Source organism: Falco punctatus, assembly GCF_963210335.1.
Source record: "Falco punctatus genome assembly, chromosome: 4".
Lineage (NCBI taxonomy): Eukaryota > Metazoa > Chordata > Aves > Falconiformes > Falconidae > Falco > Falco punctatus.
Genome location: NC_137583.1, coordinates 56,857,472 through 56,884,135, shown reverse-complemented (window position 1 = coordinate 56,884,135; position 26,664 = coordinate 56,857,472). Strand labels below are relative to the sequence as shown.

At 37.2% G+C, this 26,664-nt stretch overlaps 2 protein-coding genes across 2 annotated transcripts in view; one reads left to right on the top strand and one right to left on the bottom strand.

Moving 5' to 3' along the window:
- LOC308063768 (sodium channel protein type 5 subunit alpha-like) overlaps positions 1-15,975 on the bottom strand; it is a 67,068-nt gene extending 51,093 nt beyond the window's left edge. The window contains exon 1 of the mRNA XM_080387152.1: positions 1,361-15,975. Coding sequence (XP_080243278.1) covers positions 1,361-1,630 — 270 coding nt within the window. The 5' untranslated portion in view covers positions 1,631-15,975. The remainder of the gene's footprint in view (positions 1-1,360) is intronic.
- Positions 15,905-26,664, top strand: part of WDR48 (WD repeat domain 48) — a 28,745-nt gene continuing 17,985 nt past the window's right edge. The window contains exons 1-5 of the mRNA XM_080386923.1: positions 15,905-16,041; positions 23,969-24,109; positions 24,439-24,517; positions 24,798-24,880; positions 24,996-25,125. Of these exons, the coding sequence (XP_080243049.1) occupies positions 15,994-16,041; positions 23,969-24,109; positions 24,439-24,517; positions 24,798-24,880; positions 24,996-25,125 (481 nt within the window). The 5' untranslated portion in view covers positions 15,905-15,993. The remainder of the gene's footprint in view (positions 16,042-23,968; positions 24,110-24,438; positions 24,518-24,797; positions 24,881-24,995; positions 25,126-26,664) is intronic.

The following is a 26,664-nucleotide window of genomic DNA, read 5'->3' as shown; positions in this document are numbered from 1 at the left end:
TTTCCCCAAAAATTAAATGTTTAGGTTTTCAAATCTGCATCTAGAACTATATCTAACTGCAATTATGAGTAAAGCTTTCCTGTATTCATACCTGGAGCTATGACTTGATAATCCTGCATTTTCAAAGAAAGACAGCAGCTATACAAAAGTTCATTATTGTCTATGAGGAAGAAGTAGTAATGAGAATTAATTTGAAGAGCAGGTGATCATATTCACTTGGACAAAGTAATTAAAGGATATTATTCTAAGACTGCAACAATGGTGTTAATCATACTCAGAAGAACCTTACTCTTGGATAGTTTTATAGGCTACAAAAGATTATTTACAAAATACATATTGTGTATGACTTCCAGAATCCAGTCCTGTCAAAACCAAAATTTTAATTTTGAAATATCTCTAAGTTATCAAGTAAAACTATAAATTCCCTCTAAGGCACCTTAAGGTCCATGCAGCTCAGTACTTTTACCACAAGAAGTGAAAATGAAATCTCTTATGCCAAAACCACAGCTCACCAACTTTTATGTAAATTTCTTCAACTGATTCAACCTTAAGTTTCTCTTCATAAAGAATATCACTTTGATTACTTTGAGAAAAAAAAAATTCTGGAAGAACAAAGCTTTCTGCATGTTCCCTGATTAAATTATTATATACCAGTGACTTGCTTGTATACATAAAAGACAGCAACATAGGACTGGGTGGAACCTTCTGCTCCTCAGGTCAATAGATATTTATAGATAATACAATAGATATTTAATTTACAAGGGATTCCTAGAGCATCTACTTTACACACTCCTATAGGCAACAACACAAAACAGTTTGCAATAGCATTGATATGTGCAATATAAATATGGTACAATAAACAAAGCCGATGACACACAAAATAACAGAAAATTAATTTACTATAATGAAAATATATGTTTTTGCTACACAGACTACTGGAAATATCTCACATATGTCTCTCCTAAATTGTATAATATTTGTAATTTGGCAAAAGCATCTGTAGTGAGTCAGCAATTCCAGCATGATGTACAGTTTGACAGGCCCTGTCCATACAACAGTGAGTTCTGCCCCACTGACATCAGAGAAACATAGCATCAGTTATCCCAGAATATATTTCCTATCAAAGTGTATCTATGAGGTGTACCATGTTTTCATAATTAATTCTGATTGGTAACTGGAATTTGAAATACCTTTTCATTACATAATATGGAGCACATCTTAGCACTCCTGCCCCCCAAAATACTAGTAATGTTCAAAGATCTACAGAACAATCAACCAGCATCTCCTGAATAGAGGTTTTACTATCTCTTAAGAGGTCAGCAGACAAAATTAAAATAAAAATGCTTTTGAAAGTTTTAACCTTGTGATCACTGTAGTATGGATCAAAATCTTCCAGGGGTTCCCCAATGAGCTCCACAGGAAGATCCCCATACAGAGATGGCAGTTTTTTGTAGGTTTTCAGATCAAGCTGAGGAGTAAGTTTATCTTCAGCTCCTTGGTCCTTATTCTCCTGGTTATCTTTTGCTTGCTCCTTTTTCTTCTTAGCAATTCTTTCCTTGATTGCTGCCAATGACTCAGGGGTGAAGCGTCGAAAGCTGTTAGTTTCTGATGGCCAAACCATGGGATCCATTTTTCCTTCTGTATGTTTGTTTCCAGTGCTAGAAGTAACTTAAAAGAGAAAGCTAATGACAATTAGAAAATAACAGAAATAATACACAACTTAAACCTAATATCCATTAGATAGATTTTCTCCTTCTGTGAAACCCTGTATGAAAATAGAACAGAAGAGAACAGAACAGGACTATTTCAGTTGAAAGGGACCAACAATGATAATCTAGTCCAACTGAGGACTCATGAAGCTTTTTTCTAATTTTATTGAGTAGCAAACTGAGAATGTGGCCACAACTAAGGCTTTACTATATGTGGTTTGATGAAAGAATATTTGCATTAACATTAAATAACAAACTGTATTATGAAATTTTATAAACCTAAGCCAAAACCAAGATGCAGTGTCTGGGAAGCATCTGAATTTCAAATGTAACTCCAGATTTCCTAAAGTTTTTATAAGACAACTGTTGAAATTAACTTACTTCGACACAACTTATCATAAGGCTACATATATATGACGCATCACACTACAAAGCGTAGCATGTTGCTTGACACTATTTCACAAACTTTGCTGGCAATGAGTCCTGCATCCTTTCACACCTTGTTATTTAAGAACCATTTATTACACAGTTCTCAAAAAATTACAGTAACATCAGTGACGGAACTGGGATAGCTGCTATTAATTCTGCTTGCGAGCCACCCTCCTGTTCTATGTGCTTAGAAAAGCATTTCCTCAGAACAAATTTATTAGGCGACGATTTGACCACCCATCAACCCTCACAAAGCTCCATACCCACTGACTGTTATGCAGAATTTAAACAATCTAAAGATGCCATAAAGGACTACTCCAAACCAAATAATCAAGTAAACCTGGGATTGCCCTCCTCACACCTGCATGCCAATAGGAAGATGAGTCTCACCTAGAATTTTGCAGGTGCCTTAACACTTTGTGGCTCTGCACCAGTGTTTGTGATTTCTGGAGACCTTGTTGTTTACTAACTACTCTTTTCCACACATCGCAGGAAGCATTTAATTACTATTAACTACTCGGATTTTGATCCAAGTCATTGACTTGTTTATTCATGCTGACAGGTATGGATCAATTCTGCCTCCCATACTATCCTGGAAAAAGGTAAATGTGATGAAGCAAAATCACCTTCTCACATATTCACAAATACTGCAGTTCTGGGTAGTAGCAGATTACCTTCAAGAATTTATTTTCAACTATTCTCCTCGAGCTGAAATCACTGACAAAGAAGAAGGGTGGCAAGAAGCACTGAAGACTTAAGGCAAATCCCCATGAGTATTCAGTTACTGATGACTTCTGGCCCGAATTCACTACGTTACTTGTAGTTAACAGTAGTTTACATGACTGCAGTTCTCATCCACAAAAGATGAAGAATATTTTGACCCATTACAGGATGACTTGTCCTTTGTGACTCATGTCAAAACCAGTTGTTCCCATCTAATAAACACTTCTGGTCACCAACGAATCTTTAAAATACTCTGCATTTTTGATTGCCTGAGGTCCAGCTGTGCTACCTCAGTTTTGTGAGCTCACATGTGGACCATGCTAGAGAATCAATATTCTCATCTAATTACAGCTCTCTTCTTTACATGCATAGATATATTTATTTTAAAAGAACATGCAACTGCCTGGAGCCAGAATGAGGGGGCAATGATATTGTTTCAGTTTAGGGGATTTAGGGTTTTTTTTCTTCTTCTGGGACTTTACAAGCCAGTTCAGATCTGATCAGGGAGCACAACTCAGAGATCAAAATTTACCATGATAACAAATTGGAAGTATATAATCAAAAAACCGTTACTTTGTAAAAGCACACAGACTCATTTCCAATTGAAAGCTCAAAAGATAAAATGAAAATCAACATGCTCTTTTTTCCCCCCACATTTTAATAATTCTAAGAAGATTCATTTTATCTTCAAAACACTTTTAAGGACAACAAAGAGACTGAGCTTTTAGGTAACGACATTGACTAATAAATGAACCAAAGAAAATGATTTTAGTAAATACAAACGTTTTAGTGTCAAGGATTTGGAAGCTGAATTTTGAAGGCTGATCTGTCAAAAGTAGTGATGAAGAGCAAAAAAACCCTACAAATTCCCTTCAGCAGCAGTGACTAAAAGTCATAATTGGACAAACATTCATGGACAACATGAGAGGATTTCTTCAGAAGAGTGGTACCACAATGTACTTGTGCTCACATGGAACAACAGACTTTTTGGCCTTTCATCAACCGCCATGTATTTACAGATGGTGACTGAAGTTAGAAAAAGGAAGCTAAGAAGATGTGAAAAAATCAGACTGAAATCCTTGTGATACAGATGACTATAAAATTTTGAAAACAGAGTGACTACTCCAAATTCCTGAAACTCAGCTAAACTCAGCCTCCTCATCATATGCTGCTGAAGTAGCTGGATTTTTAAGTCAAGACACTGAGGTAAAGTATTACCCTTAGAAATAATTTCAGTCTTTGGATTGGATAGAAAGGTCTCCCTAGAAAATGATTCTGGGAGGGCAGCTACAGAACAAATCTCAGACGTAAGCTAAAGTACTACTGAATGGGCTTTTTCCTAGAACCTGGGAGAACAAACTTGGGTGTGTATACAAGTTAGTGTGGGAAAATTGGAACAATATACTACCTAAATCACACTGCTGAAGGTAAATACAAAGGCAGAGTCCAGATCTGTTAATTTCCAGCACAGGATATGTAAGAAATTTCCATTTAAATTAAATTAAGCATTGCAAACCCTATGACAAGTTTTGGTATCTCTGGTCCTATAGTAGAGAACAGTCCATCAGTAACATACAAAACTACTGGTGGGACCTTCAGTTACTAAAGGACCACTCTCTATAGGATCAGGGATAAAAAATATGTCCTCAAATTCATCTTTTTTAAAAAATGAAAGTTGAAATTTCTTATTTTTCTCGTCTTGCGATGAACTGCATTCAGTATATATAGCTAGCCATGGGTTTAGGTTAGTCTAACTGGCTTAAGGCTGACTTGGCGTACTGTGAAAATGACACAGAATTTTTTTCTGTCAAAACCCAAGGAATTCCAGATATACTGATGAAACGCACTGAACAAATGATCTGCAAAGTATTAGAATAAGATGACAAGTCATTACATGAAATGGACACATGGGCACTACTAATAGTACAATTATCTAAAAAAATTTCTTAAGATGGAAGCTGTCCTTTAGGACAATTTTCCTAGAACAGCAAAGTACTGCCAAAAAATGAGTCTATTAACACAATGTTTCACTGACACAAATTACAAAATGCTCACTGTGGTAACGACTAATCACTAGAGATGATAACTAACAGATTTAGAGTTTTAGAATGAAAACCAAATACAAATTCAAGGCCCATATGCAACTCTTTAATTTGGTTCCATTTATCTGAATTTTAGAACTCCTTTCAGCTCCCTAAAAGCATGTAGAGTTCTTTTTATTTGCAGCAAAGTAACAGCAATCAAACTACTGACCGTAAAATATTCAATGGTGCTTAAGAGAGGAATTTAAATTAATACGCTCAGGAAAAGACTATCAAAGTCAGCAAGAGGCATTTTTTGAAGGAAAAGTTTCCCAACTACAAGATAGGAAAACTAGTAGGAACGTATGTAGAAAAATGTCCTTATCTGTGCATCAATCTAGTTCTAGAAAGTATTATAACCAGTTCTGAGTCTCAAATTATTTCTATCTGTTCCCTTGTCAATACCCACCCACTGAATATTTCCTGTGAGCACCTGGATCTGAAAAATTAAAGGATAAACTATCTGTTTAGTTTGGCTTTAGTATGTGTTTAGTAGATTCTTTCACATGGGAATAAAGAATAAAAACAAGTCCCTGTGGTAGGATTTTGTTTGAAAGCTGAAAATCAAATAACTATCTGCTTAACATAGGTCAAGAAGTATCTTAAAATTAATACATAAATAAATAAAAAGAATAAAACACGTAGCAATACATACCATGAGATTCGCCACCACAGGACTGGAATTGTTAAAATCTATGCTCTAGTCAGAGTCCTGTTGCTTTTTCAGTACCGATCCACAGTATTTCCAAATAGCTTGTTTTGACCAATCTATGTATTTGCCAAAACTCATTTTAAGTGGGCATTTGCAAAATCAAATTTTAACAAATCTTATACAAAGTTCAGACAATGATAATAACAAAACAGCCAGAACCAGGTATTTCCAAGTAGTTCGTAATGGAATACTTAACTACACTTAGCACATTCACTTGTGGTTCATGGAACAAGATGGCCTTTTCAGCTATATCAACAAAATCAGTAGCCTTATTAGTACCTTAAAAATATACAAATATATATTAGCACATAGGCCAGACATACAGAAACACAAAGATATTATGGATGGACACAGCCTGTAGATAAAGACATCTTCATTGAGGTCCTGCATGTGAACAAGACATCATAACTCCCATTACAGTCAACAGATATCTAGTGGTATGTATAGTCAATCAAGGCCGTAGAGATATTCAAATGACCAAAAGCAGACAGCTGTTTTAAAATCATCTAAAACTCCAGTAACAACATTAACTAAACCTCCACTGACTGTAATGGGAGTTTAAACACCTAGATCACAGACAAAGCACTGAATTTAGACACCTAAATATAGCTATCAATCTTGCACTGAATCATTCCATCGCTGCCTTTACCATTTCCTTGCTGTTAAACAGAGACCTCTAATACTCTGGAGTCACCTTCCTATATGACCCACAAGAGCAGAACTGGATGTCAGGAAAACCAATAGTCTGCATGAGCTATTTCAGATTTCAAACTTTACATTCAGTCAGTTCACCATATACAACAGGAAACAGTGATCTGAAAATTTCAAATATTATAAGCATCTACAAGTTCATCATCACCATGGATGCACTAGACATGTTACTGTAATGAATGCCCATTATTAAAAATAATAACTTACATCCCACAAAAAAAAGTAATTAAAAAAGAAATCAAAACACTATTTACATGTAGCTCAGGTATTTTTCTACAAGATGAACCACTGTTCATCTGGAAAAAGAAAAACTGAGAAAGCAGCTCACAGCAATTACCTTATGAAATAGGCTAGGAATTCTCTTTTTCCTATGTTGTACAATACCTTGCAAAAGGCTACTGCTATCGCCTGCTCAGTTTCAATAAAGAGAAAATACTTCCACTCTCTGATAACCATTTTCTTCTCTTTAACTACCAATAATTAGTAACAGATTTAACAGATTTTAGTACTTAGGTAAAATCAAGCATGGATATTGTATTGGACTACTGCTGTTTCTAAAGTACATGGACATTTCTTCAATCTAGCACTTTGTCCCCCACTCTCTGCTTCCCACTTGCCCCCCTGACTCAAAAAAACCTTTTTTTGACAAGTACCTACCAGTGTGTGTGATGGCGGTGTTTTATTTTGTTTTGGTTTATTTAACAGATGTAATATACAAAGTTATTCACAATAACAATATAATATAATGAAATTTATTCACTGATTACCTACAAAATCAGAAATGTATGTAACAGGCTAGACAGTGCCTTACTTAAACACCCTGAAAAAACCCACTCACCAGCATTTTTGTGTGAAAAGCATTTAGATTTGTGCAGGTAAAGAAGTTCCACTTATGTCAAGACATAGTATAACTCTGATTAGATAGTACTAAAGCCAATTTGAGGACTACTGTGCATAAGCCAATATAACAAAACAAGACAGAAAGTAGTCAGTAATTTATATGAGAAATGTATTAATGTTTATTAAAATGTTATACTGCCACATGTAAACTATAGGAAGAACTACATGTTTACAGCAATATAGTAGTTCTACATTAAATACACATTTTCTTATGTACATGCTGCCTGTACCTAAAATAGTACCATATCTAAGACTTAAAAACATGTGCACATGTTTTTTTATATCTATATATACATGCATGCACTTGTATACATATATCCCTAAATATTTTGAACAAACATAGATAGATTTAAATTAAGAAAATTTGCAATTGAGATTTCTCATAGTATACAAATATTTAGGAAAACCAAAATACTTACAACATCCCCTTCAAAATAAAAAACCTTCACAGTGATTTCTTAAGTTTGTATTTTCAGAGACAGAAAGTCTTCATTTTGTCACTTTCACCATTCTGCTCAAAAGAACATCCCAGCTACCTCCCATGCAGAAAGTTTTCTTTTGTATTGGGATGTCTGGGGGAGGGCTGGAGGGAGGAGCATTGTTGCTCTTCTGCCAGCAAGAAATTAAATTTTCTGATCTCATTTGAAACACTGTAAAAAAGGAAAAAGTACATGGGTGATACTTTTGAAGAATAATCACCTAAATATTAATCAATTATTTTATTTCTGCTGCAATTATAGTTACATTTATTAAAAGCAAAGAGGGTTTCTTTTCCTTAATCAGAAACATATATGTAAAAACATATGAAAGCAAAAGCTTTCACAAAAAAATTGTTTCACATTTCATTTTTGAGATTTAAAACAGATGAACTTTCTGTCATATATTAAATATTGGCACAACATCTTCCCTTCATTAAAAGCTTTTGGTTAGAAATTAGAGTTATATATTACTGGTTTTCATTCCTTAATTTCTATTTTTTATTATTCCCAGGCTATGATGTATGTTCATTACACCTTATAAAGAGAAAATCTCAAAACCAAATATAATCTTATATAAAAGATCAGAGTCCAAAATACATTCAATATCACATTATGCTATAACTTCCATTAAAACACACAAACCTGTTTGAGAAAAATAAAACCACAACATTTATCCTCACATCTGAAATCGGTTGTATTTATTTAAATAAAAATTACGTATAAAGCTTGCTAGCAACAGGTATTGGACAGTAACACATACACATTAATGGTAAGCCCTATTGCTATGTACAGTTATTTCTCTTACAGTTACCAGAACCTATTACTGTCTAAAAATTTTTTTACTCTTTATAGGGTAGATTCTAAACCCTTTCTACCATCTTTCCTGACGATAAGAGAGTTACTATGGGTTTTGCTGGAAGAATTCTACTGAAAGAACTATGCTGTCCTTAAAAGCCAGGCAGCCCTAATGCATGCAAACAGAAAAACAATTGTGATCAAACACTTTGCTTGATAGGTATCATCAACAAAGGAAACAACTAAAGATGGTTTTTAAAAAAATAAATTGCTAAGTGTTCTGTAATGCAAGCAGCAATAAGCCATTTTAAGTTCCAGTGTAAGTTAATTTTCCAGAAAGCAATAGTATGTTCTCAAGATAAGTTCAATTAAGAGAGCAGAATTTTAAAGACCAGTAAAGCACCATTCTGTAATGGCATTATATCTGCTGTGGTCAAAAGTAGCCACATTTATAATGCTGTACCAGGTAGTATCACTAAATACAAAAAAAGATCCTTACCTGGACTTATTTTTTCTGCTGTCTCTTCTTCATCAATCTGTCCCTGTGAAAAATGGAGGAGAAAGAAGTGAAGAGTTCACTCAAAGAAGTGAAGAGTTGCACTCCTCCTGCCCTTTTTGCACATTGTAGTATCTACAATCAGAAAAGAGGAAGGCATGGAAAACATTTTTATCCATAGCTGTTAAAAGAAAACCTTAGGACTTGCAATTAAGAGCAAAACATTTACATAAGTCACTTTTCTTGTGTTACTACGTAAAATTTACTTTCTTCTACTAGGAAGGTTGTTTCTTAAAGCAAGGGGTAGGGGGGCAGAAAACTATCTTCATACTAAGAACACTGTTTTCTTCCCAGTTCCATTTGTTATTCCTCAGTATAATGAAGAAAAAGGAAAAAAAAAGGCAAAAAAAAAAAAAGGCGCTGAAATTTAACAACAAAAAGATAATGTTCATTATAGAAACGACCAACTCTGTTAATTTAGTCACCATTTTCTTGACCTGGATCTGTCTCTTCCATTAACTGCAAACTACAGCACTCTTCTTTTTCCTTTTTATTGCCAGAGCACAGGAAAAATATTTTTCTTGGTAGCATAAGTACATCACCATTAGTCTAATGACTAAGAGTGTGCAGATGTCAGGAGCTGAAAAACCAGATTTTTGCATAATTGAACATATCTTGTGACTGTTTCGTAACTCTAAACACTAGATGCTGCTTTAAATTACTGATCAGATAAATATGGTCATTAGAGACACCAAGGTATTTGACAGTTCATGCACATTGCATGATCCTCAAATTCTATCCAGCTGCCTCATCTGCTAGCTTCTATCTACCGAGAAATATTCTGTGGTATAATCTTAGAAATCTCTGTCTCCTATATCCAGTGGGGTAACAGACACAATTTGTGCTCCCATCTTAGAGGGAGAAGGGTTCATAAAAGGTTTCTCTTCCTATTTCTCCCATTTATAGGAATGAGACTATCTAAGTTTCTAACAAAATCAGCATGATTTCGCTACGTGATTGGGACCTTCCCTCAATAGCTCACTGACCAGAGAATCCCTACTATATGTGAGAAGTCTGAAATTCAGATCACTGGAAACCTAATCCTTCTCACTACATCCCCTTTTAAAATAATCTGTATCTTTAAGATACTATGCTTATAATTGGCTAAAATTACAAGATGGACATAAGATACTAGATGGATACAAGAGGGAATGGAACTTAAATTTCAAACAAATAAGTCACTATCAGCAACTACGTATCTGTAAATCTAATTCTGAAATTTGTCTAGCCTCTCTATGTATTATTCACACACTCTATGTATTATGCACAGAAAGTTTGAGTTTAAAGGTGTTTTACAGAGAGAAAACACACATTTATCAAAAACTCAATGGAAATATCAACATCACATTACTTTCAGACTAAAAACATCGAGTAACTTCAACCATCATAATTGGAAAGGAAATTACTCAAGCCTGAGAACAATATTTCATCTTTTCAAGAAACAGATCCTGCAAAACAAAATCATACAATACATAACTAGATCATGTCATCCACTGATGAAGAATTCTATTGAATTTGATATAAAGTACCTTTTGACTGTTTGAACTTAGGTTAAAACTCTCACACAGACAAATCACGACACTTAATTACGGAGCTTACTGCATCTTCTGGTTGTGGTTCACTGCCCAATAGCTGACACTGACTAGAAGGGATTCTGAAACAAATAGTGATGCCGATGATCCTCCGTTAGAACCAGCAAACGTAAACCACCAATTCACACAGAAAACCCCACAAAACACAGAAAATTCAATTGTGCACATAACAGCAAATAGGTATGAACACAGACATCAAAATAGTCACCTGAAGGCAACATCTCCATCTCTGGAAAGCAGGAAATGGAAAACATGTCAGATGGAGCACAGGTATGATATATTTTTAGTTTCCTTAAAGATAGCAACACCATAGGAATAGAGGATATCTCTTTTCGGCATAATAAAAATAAACACAAATCATAAGCACGGCACAAAGCTGGTATTAACAGAAATCAGCTGTTATTTTTGCCTCCCTAGCACGTAATGTGAAAGAAGTTTTCCAAGTAACTTCTGAGTTAAAAATAAACAGTTTCTCCTCATTAATGCAACTTTCTGAAAATTGGTAAGCCTGCATAAGTGATAGCATTACAGACCAAATTTCTCAATACAAAATCCCAGTTCTTCTACATTAAGAATCTGATTTTCTCTTAAGCCCTCAGATGTGCACATCGCCCTGGAGCAACAGTGCTACATACAAATGATCAGAGCACAAACCACATGGTTCCTTTGCCTCGGCTTGAAACAGATTCATCACTGATCAGTGCCTGGGAAAACTGTTCTGCCTTTGGTGCAAAGGCCCTTCAGCCAGCCTTCTGTGGGACAGCCACGGGACAGCAGCATGGAACCCTCAGATATAAGTGCACAAGTACAGTCCCTCGATGAGCCCTGGCATTTGTCGAGGCACTGGTGCCAAATACAACAAAAACCAAAGTATACTTTCTGTTCTGTGTATAACTCTTGAGTCTTTTGGGGAAATAAGTTTGTGAGTTCAAAAGGAAGCCAAGCTAATCAAAACCGTCTTGCTTATGTCTTTCAGGCAAATATCTTTGAAAAATGTGGTACAGGATAAAACAGCAAATTCAGCAATGGTTTCCATTGTAGTCAGTCATTCAGATAAGGAGACCTGACTTGATCACATCATAAGGACTTACAGATGAATGAGAGCTTTATTAGTGGATGGCCCTTCAACAAACAAAAGCTGAAGCTGAAACAAATCAAATGTGGACTAAAAAGTGGCACACAAATTTAACAGGATGGACAATTAATTACTGAAACAATTTGTTAACACTTGTGGCCTTCTCAAATACTCAAAATCATTAGCGTTTGGTTACATCAGACCTTTCCTTTCTAATTCCCACCAAGCTCTATATACATACATACACGGTTTGAGAACTGGTAGCAGATTTTCATAGAACAGTATTTCTTGGTAACATGCAATTGGAGAAGTAAACCAATTATTAACCCTGATGCTTACAGCTCATAAATGATATTTCTTACAAGTTTATGTAATGGAGGCTGTTCATTGCTCAGCAATAAAATTTCATACTCCTTGGTAATTCAAGCATTTGCATCAGATACACTTGCAAGGAAAATTATTTGCAGAGATTTCTGTTTACTACAGCTGCAACTTCAGAGAATTTGTGATTCTCCCTCCTACTTGTAACCTAAAGTGGCATACAAGGAGTGGCATGCCCACAATTTGGGAAACATTATAACCTCTGACATATCACATCAAGAGCTACCTCTAAATAATGCATACACATTTATTATGATGCAAACCCAAATGCATCCTTCATGGGCTGAATTAATTTAGCTGCTGGCCAGAAGCTTCAGGATTCTCCTTAATTTCAAGACCTAGATGAGATTCCAGGAATATCTTCTAAAATATCATACCCCCAGAACAACGGTAACATGGGACAGCCAGCAAAAAGAAAAATAGTGGGGAAATACATCTTCTGTGTTACACTTGGAATGCAGAATAACTAAATATTACATATACAATAAAACCAAAACCAACACAGAGAGAAACTATTTTATTATACAAAACATCTAAAGGCATAAGACTGTCACAGAAAAAATGAGGAACTCTGGCTAATAAGTATCTCCAAGATAAACTAAAGGTGTACCCCAATCTCCCTTAAAAAAGAATCTAACAGTGTAAAGTACATGATGTATTTATCAAGATAATAATTCATATGATTGCCATTTGCCTTTTTTATGCTGCACAATAAGAAATTACACGGACATGAAATTTGGTCTTGGGTAAATAGCTAATTGGCTTTACAGAATAACAGGAAATAGCTTTTATGGTAAGTACACATTAAACGCATTGTTACACAAAGTAGCTTTCGGCCTAATGACCTAATGTACACTGAGTAAGTCTGAAAATTAGCTCAGTGCCTGAAGTTCAAGTTATTCCATCTGTTTCTTCTTAGTATTCTGAAAAACAGTATTAGTACTTTTGAAGCACTTTATATTTCTCAAAGGTAAGATGCTAAGAGCATGCAAAATATTGCTACTACATTCAATCCAAAACCTTCATATGCAGTGAATCCTAGTGCTTCACTATTCTCACTGCTAAAAAAAGGTTTTTCTTCTGTTTCATCTGAATTTCTTGAACTGCAATCTCAGCCTGTTACTTCTTGTTTCACTCATCACAGGCATGAAAGTGAATTTGTTCCACATTTCTTCTTAGTTATTTGAAAACTGCTATCATGCTTTCTTTCATCTACTGTAGACAAAATCCATCTGAAATTTACATCGGAATTCACACTTCTCAGACTCTAAATCATTCTTAGAGTGTATTTCTAAATCCTTTTAACATTTTCTTTGAATGGTGTGACTATCAAACCTCACAAACATGGAATGGAGGAGCAGACAGGAAGCTGGGAAATTCTATAGTGTTCTTGAACCTACTATTATACAGGAAATATCTTTATGCTCTTATTACAATAATTATTCACCCAACGCTTACATTCTGGGCACTTCCATCCTTACTTCTCTCCTCTCAACATCCTGGCTTCACTCCTGAGACCTGATCGGTTCTCCACCACTTCCTTGTTGGCTCAACAGCTGTTCGCTCATGCTAGTATTCTCAGAAATTCACAATTTAGCCAAAGATGATCAGATTTTCATGGCAATCGAAAAATAGCCTCTAGGCTCATACAGACATCATGTTCCTTCTCTTCCAAAACCAAAATCAAACAGCTAACATTATAAACTGGATCATCTTACCATTTCCCTAAAATGACACGTGATGAAAGGCTGAAAGGTTTATGCATGACAAAGAAGATCTTACCTACAATATTTTTTGAATAATATTGGCTGTAGTTTACGCTTGATAAACATACACACAGAAACCAGAAAATCATCGCTATTATAATACCCATACTTTTAGCAACCTTCAGTAAATACCGTCTTTGTTGGACTAGGCGATCTCCAGAGATCCCTTCCAACCACAATGATTCTGTGATACAAAAGGATCACTGTGCTTTTTTGCTCCTTAAAGTAATGAATTGTTGATATGAAAGGTTGAAGAGACCCAGTATTATATGAATAAAAGCAACTATCCACAAAAAGGGCTTTGATGCACAGAAAAAAAAGAGGAAAAGCAATTTTAAAATTGCATAATAATGTACAAATCAAAGGTTCTCTGTCCATAAACAAATTCAATTTTAAATCAAATGTAATGTACAAAAGATGATGACTTCCCTGGAAGACACAATATTAATTTTACTAAATGATTAATCCATTGGTGATTATGGATAATGAAATGATGATTAGGGTTTACGAATGAAATTATGTCATTTTATCAAAGAATAACATTGAAGTAATACAGTAATTACAATATATTTAAGAGAAAACAAGAAAAGACTTTAAAGTATGCATGAAAATTATGGTGTTATGAAAAGAAGTTGTCAACCTCTTATTGGACTAATGCACACTGAAATGTAGTAAGGCACTTTGCTCAGTATTTACGTATGGAGAAAACTTCATGCTGCATCATTCTTCTCCAGTCCAGGAACCAATAAACGTTATGCATGACAGTATCTGAAGGACTTTGACAATTACCATTAGCCTGAAGGCAGTACACAACTAAACCATGAACAAAAAGGCCTTAATTTTCTTTTTAAAAATAGATGACATTTATTTAAGAAGAAACACATTTTACATTTGTCTTAGGAGATGCCTTAAATCATAGCTTCCCACTGCTGTAGCAAGATAAAATAGTAGAAACAGAGCAGTTAAGGAAGGGCTTTGGTGAAGGCGTATCTCATTTCAGAATCATACCCTTGACTTGCAATTCTGATGAGGACCTTGTGCATTCAGCAGTGCTAGAAAACATGATCTGGATCAAAATCAGCAAAGTTTAAATTAGCCCAACTGGCCGTTATGTCTCATGGTTGCAACCAGCATTGGAACAAGAATGTGAATACATAAATGTCTTTTTTTCTTATCCATTTACACTTCTTTTTTTCTCTCTCAGTATTTTTCCCCCACTAACTAACCATTAGCACTTTCTACCCTAATGAAGTAACCAGTGTAGGTGTGCCAAGATGACAGCACTGTTCACCACTTCACACAGGTCCTCGGCCACAACACGGTCACTGTTGCAGCCAAACACTTTTTGCGTTCGCTGTTAAAAGTGCCAAAGAGATATTTCGGAGTTGCAGAGGGAAGCATCTCTGGGAAACAGTATTACATTTTAGGCCATCGTACGATCATTTTCAGGAATCCTTTTTCATTAGACAGAATAATACGACGTTCCCTGGGGAAGGCAGCAGAGCCGTTGCCACCTGCTCAGTGGGTCCTCAGACCGGGGCAAGGCAGGGTTGCTTTCCAGCACGTCCCCCACCACAGGCTCATAAAATAACGGTGGTGAACTTGGACACCCTAAAGGGCGTATATAAAGCCCCCAGCCCCTCAGAAGCACTGCCTCCAGCACCTCACAGCCTTCGAGCTGGGGCGTCTCAGCGCTGGCGCGCAGCACCAGCCTTACGGGAACGCCTCAGCCCTTCGCGGAGCCCTCCAGAGCGGCCTCACCCCGCGGGTCTGGGGCCTCCCGCGGGACAACACAGCCCTTGGGGTTCTGCAAGGACACCCGTGAGCTGCAATGCAGACAAGGAGACAGCCACAGCCCTTCAGTGGGGGAAGCCCACTGACAACCCGCCCTGCCGACAACATGGCGGACAGCAGGCGCAAGGCGGAAGCGCTCGCCCCGCCCCCTCCGGCCGTTGTCATGGCAACGCCCCGGGCTGTGACGGGCCCCGCCCCGCCTCGCTGCGCGGGCTCGCAGCGGGAAGGGGGAGGGACTTCCGGGCCGGCTTGCCCTCCTCGGAAATGACATCAGAGTGTCAACATGCAAGATGGCGGCCCATCATCGGCAGAACACGGCGGGGCGGCGGAAAGTGCAGGTGAGGGCGAAGTAGGGCCCGGTGGGGGGCTGCGGGGGGGCGCGGCGGGGCTCCGGCAGGGCCGGATCCTGGCGCGGCCTGGAAGGAGGAGGACGGGTGGCGGCGGCGGCGAGGCGGAGCGCGGCCTGGGAGAGGGGCGGTGGCGGGGGTGGGGTCAGCGGGCGGGGGTGGCGGGGCGCGCCGGGAGGGCGCCGGGCCAGGGTGGGCTCTTCTCAGGGACGCTGCCTCCCGGCCCCGGGGCGCTGTGGCAACGGCTGCTCTCGGCTGGGGTGGGGGCAGGTGTTGGGGGTTTCTATGGCAACACGGTCGCCGCCTTCCCTTTCCCAACAGCACTGAGGTGACGGGGAGACACCCCGCGCACCCCCGGTGGCGCTGCCCACCGCCGCTAACACCCGTGGCGGGGCGAGTGGCTGCCCTTGGCTCCGCCGCCCGGGGGGAAGAGGGGCTGCTCTCTGCCGAGCGGGGCCGGGCTCCCCAGCCCGGAGGAGGCAGCGCTGAGCCACCCCGCCCGCCTGCCCCGTCCAGCTCCGGTCAGGGTTCCTCACGGGAACGCCGTGGCCTGGACCGTCTGGTGGGTGTAAACCTTCGCAGCTCACTTGAGAGACCATCACGCCTCGTGGTGTGGGCTCATATGTAGCTATGAGTACGCATTTGTGGCCTTGGCGGAGACTGGAATTATTGAAATGCACGTACGAAGTCAAGAGTCTTTACCAGTAAAAGTCATGCAGTGATTTTATTATGGTCCTCAAATTTTTGTTCTTCTTTGTGATAGTACCAGCACATTTTTACAGGTTTCACTGTGGAAAAGATTTAATGCTTTATCAATGTGCATGGCTTGCCTACCTCTAGTGGTAAGCGCAAGTTTTGGCTGTATCTATCCACTGTGAGCAAAAGAAATACTGATTAACCCTGTAATAGCACTAGTATCCTTCCAAACAGAGGTTGGTTCAGGTTTTGAACCTGTCTTTTGCATTTTATCACGCAGAGGAAATGTGCATTTCTTTGTAGCCTTTAGTGGGTTTCATGGTTAAGGTAAGCTCTCAAGCAGTACTGTATTAAGAATTCCTTTGCCCTACCAAAAAAACCCTCTGACACTCTAAAATACAAAGAATCCAAAATTCAATATCCCTTTATTGACTTCATTGCCTGTGCCATAAACAAGTTTTTGCAGGTTGCTCTCCTAAGGAGGGGGATTTTATCATAACTACATTCTTCTTTGATGTAGTCCTTTTTATTTATGAAGTATCATTTCCCTGACAGCAACATGCATCAAAGAGTACATTGTTTCCTTTTTTACTGCTACATTCCTTTTCCAAACATTACTTAGCTCAAAAGTTTGTTTTTACAGGTGGTTTTGTGCTGGTTTATGATGTTGTCTTTTCCACTTCCATTGTGTTACATGATCTTTGTTTTTGTTTTGGGTTTTTTTTTTACTTCACTTACTGCTGCAATGGTCTGTGTCTCAGCCTGTACATTCTAAGTCTGTAGAGAACAGCTTTGGTTTTAGTATAAGCATATCTAAACCTTGAGTAGAAGCTAGGTATTTTCTTGCACTCATACTATTTCACCTGTTTGGCTAGGGCCTGGATTTTGTTCATGTATTGGAATTATAAATGGCTGTTTTATCTGTCAGCCGCTAATGGAAAGTTAAAACCACTAGTGATTTATTTTGCTTCCCAATGGCTGAGCATTTAGGGTGCTGCTACATGAAGCTTTTGGGGGGGTGGGGGGGGTGGAGAAATTTCTCTCAAAGCTATGAGGCTAGGAGAAGAAGCTTTTTAAAAAAATACCTCTCGGGCATGGAGGACCTTGATTCCTTACATGGCAGGAGAGCTGACTGAAGTTTATGGAAATCAGAACTGTTATTATCTTGGATGCACCTGTTTTACTGGTATGGAGAACTATCCAAAATAGTCAGGTTAAGGTGCTTCTGCATATAATTTTATGTTTGTAAGGGTTTAATCAGATAGATGGTTTAGGCCTCAAAATAAATTCCATGCATAAAAAAAGGGAAGAAGTTTAATTATTTAAATGTAAGTCAGGCATTTGAAATGTCCAGTGGCAAGCTGTTGGTGTTTCTTAAGCTTACCTATGCCCGTCTGAAGGCTGCAGTAGTGAGGTTGTCTGTTTTGGGAAGGGAATGGGGATGCAAAGGTGTGTCAGATACGGCTGTGTGGTGAGGAACATTTGGCCATATGCTGTAGCTTTCCGATATGTTACTGTGAATTAAGGCAAGATGAAGCCAATTTTCAGCAGGTGGCTTTAAAGTAGCTGCTCTTGAGGGGCTGCGCTGTATCTGGTCTCCCAGACTTGCTGCCTGGCCAGAATATATTCGCCCCCACACTCAGAAGATGGGAATTTTGCCAAAAATTATTTGGATCACCATCTTTCTTACAAAATTACTGAACGGATTTTAAACTTTTTTTGTCTTTAAGTCTTGTACAGAATAAGATCTTTTTCCACTGGCTTTGTCATGTTTGTGCACTAACACTGCATTATGACAGCAAGTATAAAGTGGTGGAACAAAAAACCTTTATAGTTAGAAAATATTTCAGCTACTGATTTTGTGAATAGTACCATTTATTAAAAACACACTAGATTTTGTTTGCAGTCACTTACTAGATTTTTATATCTGTCTAATTTTTGTATTTTATAACAAATGTGTAATTTTTGTTTATAAATTGTATATATTTCATACATAATACATAAGCAAATGAATAGCTAGTAAGTTGATTCAACTGTAAAAGGATAAAACAAACTTTTTAATGCTTTCCATTGCTTTTATTGTAGGGCCTGGAGCACCTGATAAAAAATTCAAATATCAATATGTTCTTAATTTAAACTTATTTTAGGGGATATATCTGCACTATCAAGATACTAAGGCAGAAGTTTTTTTCTTGGTGGTTGACTGCTGCTTCTCTCACTTTTTTGATGCAATTCATGTCAGATCTCATAGAATCCTTGGAGTGATTTTGAGAAGTACCATTTTTTTAATTGCTCACAATAGTATTTGTGTCTTTGAAATTTTACAAACAAGGAACAAGCGCTGTCAGAACTTGGCTGCTCATTGTTTCTTCCACAATGGTGGTGAGGTGGTATTTTTAAAAGCAGATTCTACCCATCTATTAAGACAACATCTGTTACAAGACATGTAGTGTAACAAGGATAACAGGATTTCACATCAGCAGATATACTTATTCATGAGGGAAATACATTTCAGCACACAAAGCCAAGTGAATTTCTTACAGCATCTACAATGTATCTGTTGACAATAGCTTTATCTCTGGGGCTCTTAGTCATTAAAATTTTTAGTCCTGGTCCACTTAGGGTACTGAATCCCATAAATTCTTTATAAGGAGTGTTCACCAACTTGTAATGTTTGTGCACTGCTGCAGTGAAAGGTTCTTATTCATTATGGGAATTTATAAAAGCTACAGCAGTATAAATGTAAAAGGCCTTGGTCATTATTAAAATATTTCATATCCCACAAATCTTGCCCTTCCCAGACCATCATGGCAATAAAGTGACTATGATCTATATCATAGTCATTATTATCTTTGTGGTTTGCATCTGACGTTGTGAATCAACACAACCAACAAAACAGTAACATGCTCAGTCTTCCCTCTTTGAAGTGAATGCCAGTTGGTGCTTAGAGTCGTAACTTCCTTGTGACCTTCACAGTCTTCTCCAGGCAGAATACAATACCTTATCTAGAGTGATAAATACGTGTATGCTGTGGGTCAGAGTTTAATTTGACCACGGAAATTTATTCTCAGCCAAAAGCCTGTCGCTTTTACGTTGTTTAGGTGTATGTGTGTGCACACATACTTGAACATATACTTTGTATTTTTATATTTGTTTGTATAGTTACTATATTTACTAATAGTTCTTACACTACTATGATCAGTGACACTCAAATGTAAAAAAACCAAGCAAACAAAAAACATTTTCTCCCCCAAAATAAGATTATAATGGAGAGCCACATGTGGATTATCAGCAATCTTCTTCTGTTCATTTTGGTGAAATACTTGGTTTAGTGAACTTGCCTGCTGTCCATCACTCGTACACAAGTGTCAGATCTTTTAAATTAAGTTGCTGTTGATTTTATTGGTCCATTTTAAGTTCCCTGTGTTGAGAGGCATTTCAACACCCTTTCAACAGTTTTGTGGAACCCTTGATTTGTCCCTTTGTGTTAATATATAAGTAATGCATTTGAATACAAGCCTGGATGCTTCTGGTGTTATACCTCTCTAAAAGATGTGGTGTACAGCAAATGTCTTGTGAGGTTATTTTTAGTTCAGCCACATATTCTGTGTGTCTTGTTCTAGTTTTTTTAATATATATGTATTTCAGTCTGAGTGGCTGATTTGCAGGAGTGGACCACTTAAAGTGTTTTTTGTTTGGGTGAGAAAATAAATGTATTAAATATTTACAGTGTAAGAAACTGACAGTTACTGGGATGTCATTAGGCCTCCAATAAGAGTTGGAGAGTCTGTTTTTGTGCCATAGTCGTCTTTTTCAGTTCATATTCTCTTCATGAAAAGTGGTTTGTCTTTTCCTTACCTAGCTGCTTAAATAGCAGTATTCATTTGAAATGTTGGTGAGGTATCCAGTAAACTTGCTAATCACAAAGTAATTTTCTTTCATCTTAATTTTCTCCACTTGTGCTTTTAGTATTGGAAATAAAATAATAATAATAAAAAAAAGGATTATGGAGTACATGGTTAATTGATGTTTAATTGGATTAGAATCACCTTTGTCGTTGAAAAATGGCTGTCACAGTTTCTTCCCATGATGTGCAGAAAATTATCATTACCAATTCGTTATACAGTAGAGATTTCTTTTCTTCTTACTCTTGTATCTTAAATGTTAAGGCATTTTATCAGGAAAGGCATACTATTCCTTCTGTGGATGAAAAATAAAACTTTGTAGAATTATAAGTCTGAGGAAAGACAAAAGTAACTGATTGACTTCTATGAACAGTAGCATTCACTGCTAGATAATTTTGTAAGTGTCAAGCTTTGTTGTTTTGTCATCTTTTTTTCCATCAAAGCAGTCATGTATTTACATGCACAAGAAAATGGAATAGTAAGAACGCTCTTAGATCTACCAGAGACTCATTAACCCTGAAACAATATAATTCCTCTCTTTTTCTCAGTTCTCTTAAAATGTAAACAGTATTTGCCAAGAGATGTTTGACTAAATTCATGTATGGAAGTTATTAAAAGGAATAAAGGGCAAATTAAATTTGGCCTTCATTTGAATATTTCATTACTGGTGGTAGTGGGAAAATGTTGTCAGTCTTTCCCCAGTCATGTCTTTGAATGATGGAGGAACAGCGCCCAGTTGAGCCGAAAGCCACAGTTTCAAGGTCTTCTAGATGGAAATGTAAGTTATGCAAATTCCATTCTAGAAAGAAGTGAAAGTTAATTTACTACATATAAACTCTGTGAGCTTTTTTCGCTGCTAGTTTCTGTTGAAGAACAATATATAGCAAGGAAATATTTTATCCATTACATTTTAAGATATTATGAAGCGACTAATTCTGTGAGGATTAGGGTAGAAATATGATGCTGATTCTGTAGTCCTATGAAAATATAAATCATACGTGAAAAGTACCTTATTTACTAGAGTAAGACAGCATTTGCTTTTTTGCATTTTTAAAATTATTATTTATGGCTCTTCATTTGAACTCCTCTAAATTAATAAAGTAACATGATTATGAGCAAAAGCTCCTTAAAATGCTCGGGTGACTAATATAGCTTGACAGTCGTATTTATGAGTGGAGTAAAAAGCTCTATATTACACCTGAAAATATAATAAATATGGGAGGTGACTGACAGAAGAAGAACAAACCCCAAAATCGAAGATTTCTTTAAAAATATCCTGCAGTTTGGAGAAGCAAGAGCTGAAGGGCCTCTGCTGATCTTGTCTGACACTATTTCAGGAAGAGATTGTTCTCCCTAGTAACTAAAATCAAATTTCATCCACTGACCTATAGATTTAGAATTCCTTTTTGTCTTACCTGCTCACATTTAGTATTTTCACCTGAGTATTTTCATTGGTTCTATTCAAGGAGTTTGAAAGCAGTGTGACTTTGATGGCCATCCCTTTACCTTGTGTTTTGTATCACACTGAACCTTGACTTTGTAACATTCCTTTACTCAAGTAGTGTGTGCGGGTCTTCTAGCAATGTAGACATGATATGATCAAGCCAAGGTGAGGAGCTGCACATACATCTTGCTCTCTGCACCACAAAAAAAATCCCACCCAACCCAAAACCTCAGGTATTGGAAATGTTTTAACATAACAGTTATGTGTGTTTGATGGTGTCTTCTCTCAGTAACATCTTTGAAGCTGTGTGTAGGTGGAGACTTGAGCATGGATAGCAAGAATATTATGGATGAGTTTGGAATGGGTGAGAGAAGCCAAGAGTGCTGGAAAGTAAGACGCAATCTGAAACTGGGAGGAAGAACTGCAAGGACTGTGAGTGGCTAACAAAGATAATGAGCAAGAAGTGCTTTAAGAGCATTGGGGCATAACATAATAAACGTAGTAAAGAACTTGTGGATTGGTAATGGAGAGTATTAAGCAGAAGGCTCTTATTTTATTAGGAGGCTTTTAATTTTGATCCTCCAGTGTTGGTCTATAGAGCTGTGGCAGCTGTTTCTGAAACAGAAAACAGGACTGGATGTGTGCTTTCTAGAAGCATCAGTTCCCTTACTGTGCTCCACTAGGACGGCATAATTCAGTTGAAGTGTTGCTCACATTCACCAAATGGACCTGTCAGTTCTTGTGATGTAGAATCTGAGATGCTGTAAAATGTTTCTTCAACGATAAGGACTGCTAAACATTTTGTTTAATTTGTTGTTTTTATTTTGTGTAACTGAGATCTGATCTGGAAAACATTTTCTTTATACTGCTATAATGTAGTTACTGGAGTGAAAAATTGCTTTCAGATCTCTAGCCCAAGACTACTCCTTGAAAGCATTTTCAAAACACTGGTACTTACGTATCCAAGCGATTCGTGCTGTGGGCAGATTGGATCATACCAAGCCTAAAATTTTACCTTGTTTTTATCATGTTTTACAGAATCTGGGAAGAGGCATAGCTGGCAGCTTCCTTTGCTCTTCTCTGTGTGGGCTTTCCTCATACTAATGCAAAAACCCTGTGTAAACCCTGTGATCAGGAGAGATGCAGCACAGTGTAACTGTGTTTACTGAACAGTAATAATGGAGAGTGCTGCAGCCTTTGCAGTATGTCTCCTTAAATCTCCATTTAGTGTTTCTGAACAAAAGAATGAAATAACCTGTACGTGCAGTACTGTCAAACATAGAAGGAAAAGAAACTAAAGGAATAATTTTTCTGAAAGAGCAGTAAATATTTTTGCTTCTTATTATATTAGAAAGTAGGTAGTTCTTAAAAAGTTGGTCTCAAAATAATAGTGACATCTGAAATAGCTGGAATTTCTATTTGCAGTCTTTAAATGCTTTGTAGTCCTTAGTCACCATATCCTCTCTCTTGTGAGTCTGGGAAGTACTGTCATCCCAGCTATAGAAACTACGAAACCTACTTAGGAAGTGAGACTCAAACTCGGTGTGTTTGAGATCACCCAGAATATCTGTGCAGAGCAGGGAACTGAACTAAGGACTCCCTGCGTCGAAGCTGGAGTTGTAGTGATTAAATTATTTTTGGGCTCCAGTTCTAGCACTGCTGATACCTTCTCTATGATTCTTCCCCATTTTCATGGGGGAGGAGTAATTGAGGTGGTACAGGTAACTCTCAAACTGACAGACTTCTTTAATGCTTATAAAGCTCTTAATATTTTCTACCTTTTCTACCTTACAGAGATGAAATTAGTTGTTAGGATTTTATGGCCAAGTCAATATCTTCATACCATAATTGGATTTGTGTAAATGTATTTTAGGTTTCTTATGTGATTAGAGATGAAGTGGAGAAGTATAACCGAAATGGGGTAAATGCACTTCAGCTGGATCCAGCATTAAATAGACTCTTCACAGCAGGTCGAGACTCTATTATAAGGATATGGAGTGTCAATCAGCACAAGGTAGGTAATGAGAGGATTCCTATGTCTAAACCTACTTTTTTCCAAGTTACCATGCTAGTAAGCTGCCTACGGGTGGGCATCTAATACTGTTTTTTAACAGCTGCCAATTATTATGATAAAATCATTTTGATATTGCTCATACTGTGATATCTTGCATAGCTATAGAGTTCTTTCACAAAAAGATTCTGGGATAGTGACTTCAAGCAACTCTGCTTTAGGCAATTTGTGATCCATTTGAAGGTTAAAGAAAATACCACAACAGGATCTGATAGTCACAACCTTTTCTATTTGTGATGAGATCTTACAAACTTTTTTTTTTTAATTTGCAGCAAGACCCTTATATAGCATCTATGGAACATCACACAGATTGGGTAAATGATATTGTGCTCTGCTGCAATGGGAAAACGTGTAAGTACTTAAATGTTTGAAAACTACAGTATTCAGAAATTGGGTATAAAAGTATATTGTCCGCTGCTTTAATTATTTACATCTTTTCTTAGCATGTAAAATTAATTTGTGATGTGTATTGTAAATTTGATGAATAGTGTGAGCAGATATTTTAATGAAAATTTAAATGTGTATATAAAGGATCCCTTTAATCTTTTGAAAAGCGAATTAGAGTAGTACCAATATGCTCTAAAGTAATATGCAAGCCATTAATGTTTACTCTTTATTCTTTCCAATTTAGTGATATCTGCTTCTTCGGATACTACTGTTAAAGTGTGGAATGCACATAAGGGATTTTGCATGTCAACACTAAGGACGCATAAGGTGAAAAACATTATCTATAAATACTGTGTGTTATCACTGACAGTCTTTTAAATATTAAGAACTAGACTTCAAATAGATAATACTGTTGATTAGTGTTATATTTACTTTATTGTAGGATTACGTGAAAGCCTTAGCATATGCAAAAGATAAAGAGCTGGTAGCATCTGCCGGGCTGGACAGACAGATATTCCTCTGGGATGTAAATACTCTAACAGCACTGACTGCCTCAAACAACACCGTAACAAGTAGGTACCAAGGGAAAGGAGGCAAATTCAATGCATTTTATTGAGTAGCATAATCTGTGAAATCAATTTAAAACTATAGATACAGTTTCTGAATGTACATAAAAAATGTGCAAGTTTTTAAGGTGGTATTAGTGTGTAATCAGTCCATTTGTTGCATTATATAATAGCTGAAAATCTAGAGCAGCCAACAGTCATGGCATTTAGAATAAAGGACAGGTCTCTTTGAACATTTTCTCCTGAATTATAGTGTGCAGGTATTCTCTGAAACTTGACAGAGCTTTAGCTCAAGAAGCTTTTTGCTCCTCAACTTACCTGTTACAGAAATTTTTCCTTAGGTTAGTTGTCAGTGCAGTTTCTGTGTATTATAATTGGGCTTCTTTTTTTGTCTATACAGATTCTGAAAAAAAATGCAGTGTGACTCCTAAAGCAGGTCTTCATACATTTATCAAATCTATCTGTCAGAAGAATAAAGTTACTAGATATATTAGATTAAAAACCATGCAAAATAATACTAAGCACTAATTTACATGTAAGGGTAGCATACTAGTGGGATCTAACTCACTCAATATTAGAAGGCAAGTGGAAACTACTTATCAGGGTTAATCCTTAATGTTATCATCTTTTAGGAAGTCATCTGTCCTGCTTCTCTGTCCCAGTAAAGGCATTATGGTATATTATGAGTTCTTTTCCCATAGAGCAATTCCAACACTGCTTTCTTAGAACAGTCAGGATAGAGCTGGTTAAGTTTCCCTTCTGGAAAGCATGACACCAATCTTCAGTTAGATTTGATTGCTCAAGTGAATAATATAAATCTGGGTCATCAGCATCCTGGTTTGTATTGGCTATTTTACAGTATATTTTTTCAAAAAGAGGCCTAGTTTGACCACAGTGTGTGTTGCTGATTGTAGGTAGGTTGCAAAAACAGTGTTCAAAGTGACTGATCTTTTTTGGTTTATATTAGTGTTTGATATATGTTTAAACAGTAGCAGAGTCTCAGGTGTACGCATTGGGAAAGAACATACTGTCTTGCTACACTGCCATACTTGAATTTTCTAAATAAGACTACGTGCTTCCTCATTCATAGGTTAGGAGTGACTCAAGAAAAATCTGCAAGACTGAAATTTGGAGCTGGCATGACATACTTTTAAGAAATTTCAGGAATATGTGATTCTGTAAATAAGAGGCAGGCATGTAGTTGTTTTGGTGTGGCTTTCTGTTTTGGCTAATTCTGAAGGGGGTGTTAATTTTATGGATTTGGTATCCTCTAAAACCAAGGATGCATCTGGTGGGCAGAAACAGTCAGTTTTGTATTTGTTCTGTCTACTGGACTTTTTAATTCAAGTATGGCCTTATCTCTGTAGCCTTCAGAACAGAGATGGCTTCGTGAGCTGTGTTGCACTGTTGTGTCCCTGCCCACAGCAGGGTGTTTGGAATTAGATGATTTTTAGAGTTCCCTTCTGACCCAAACCATTCTGTGATTCTATGATAATAGTATTGAGATGGCATATGGCTGCATATAGCTAGATTTACCTTATATTT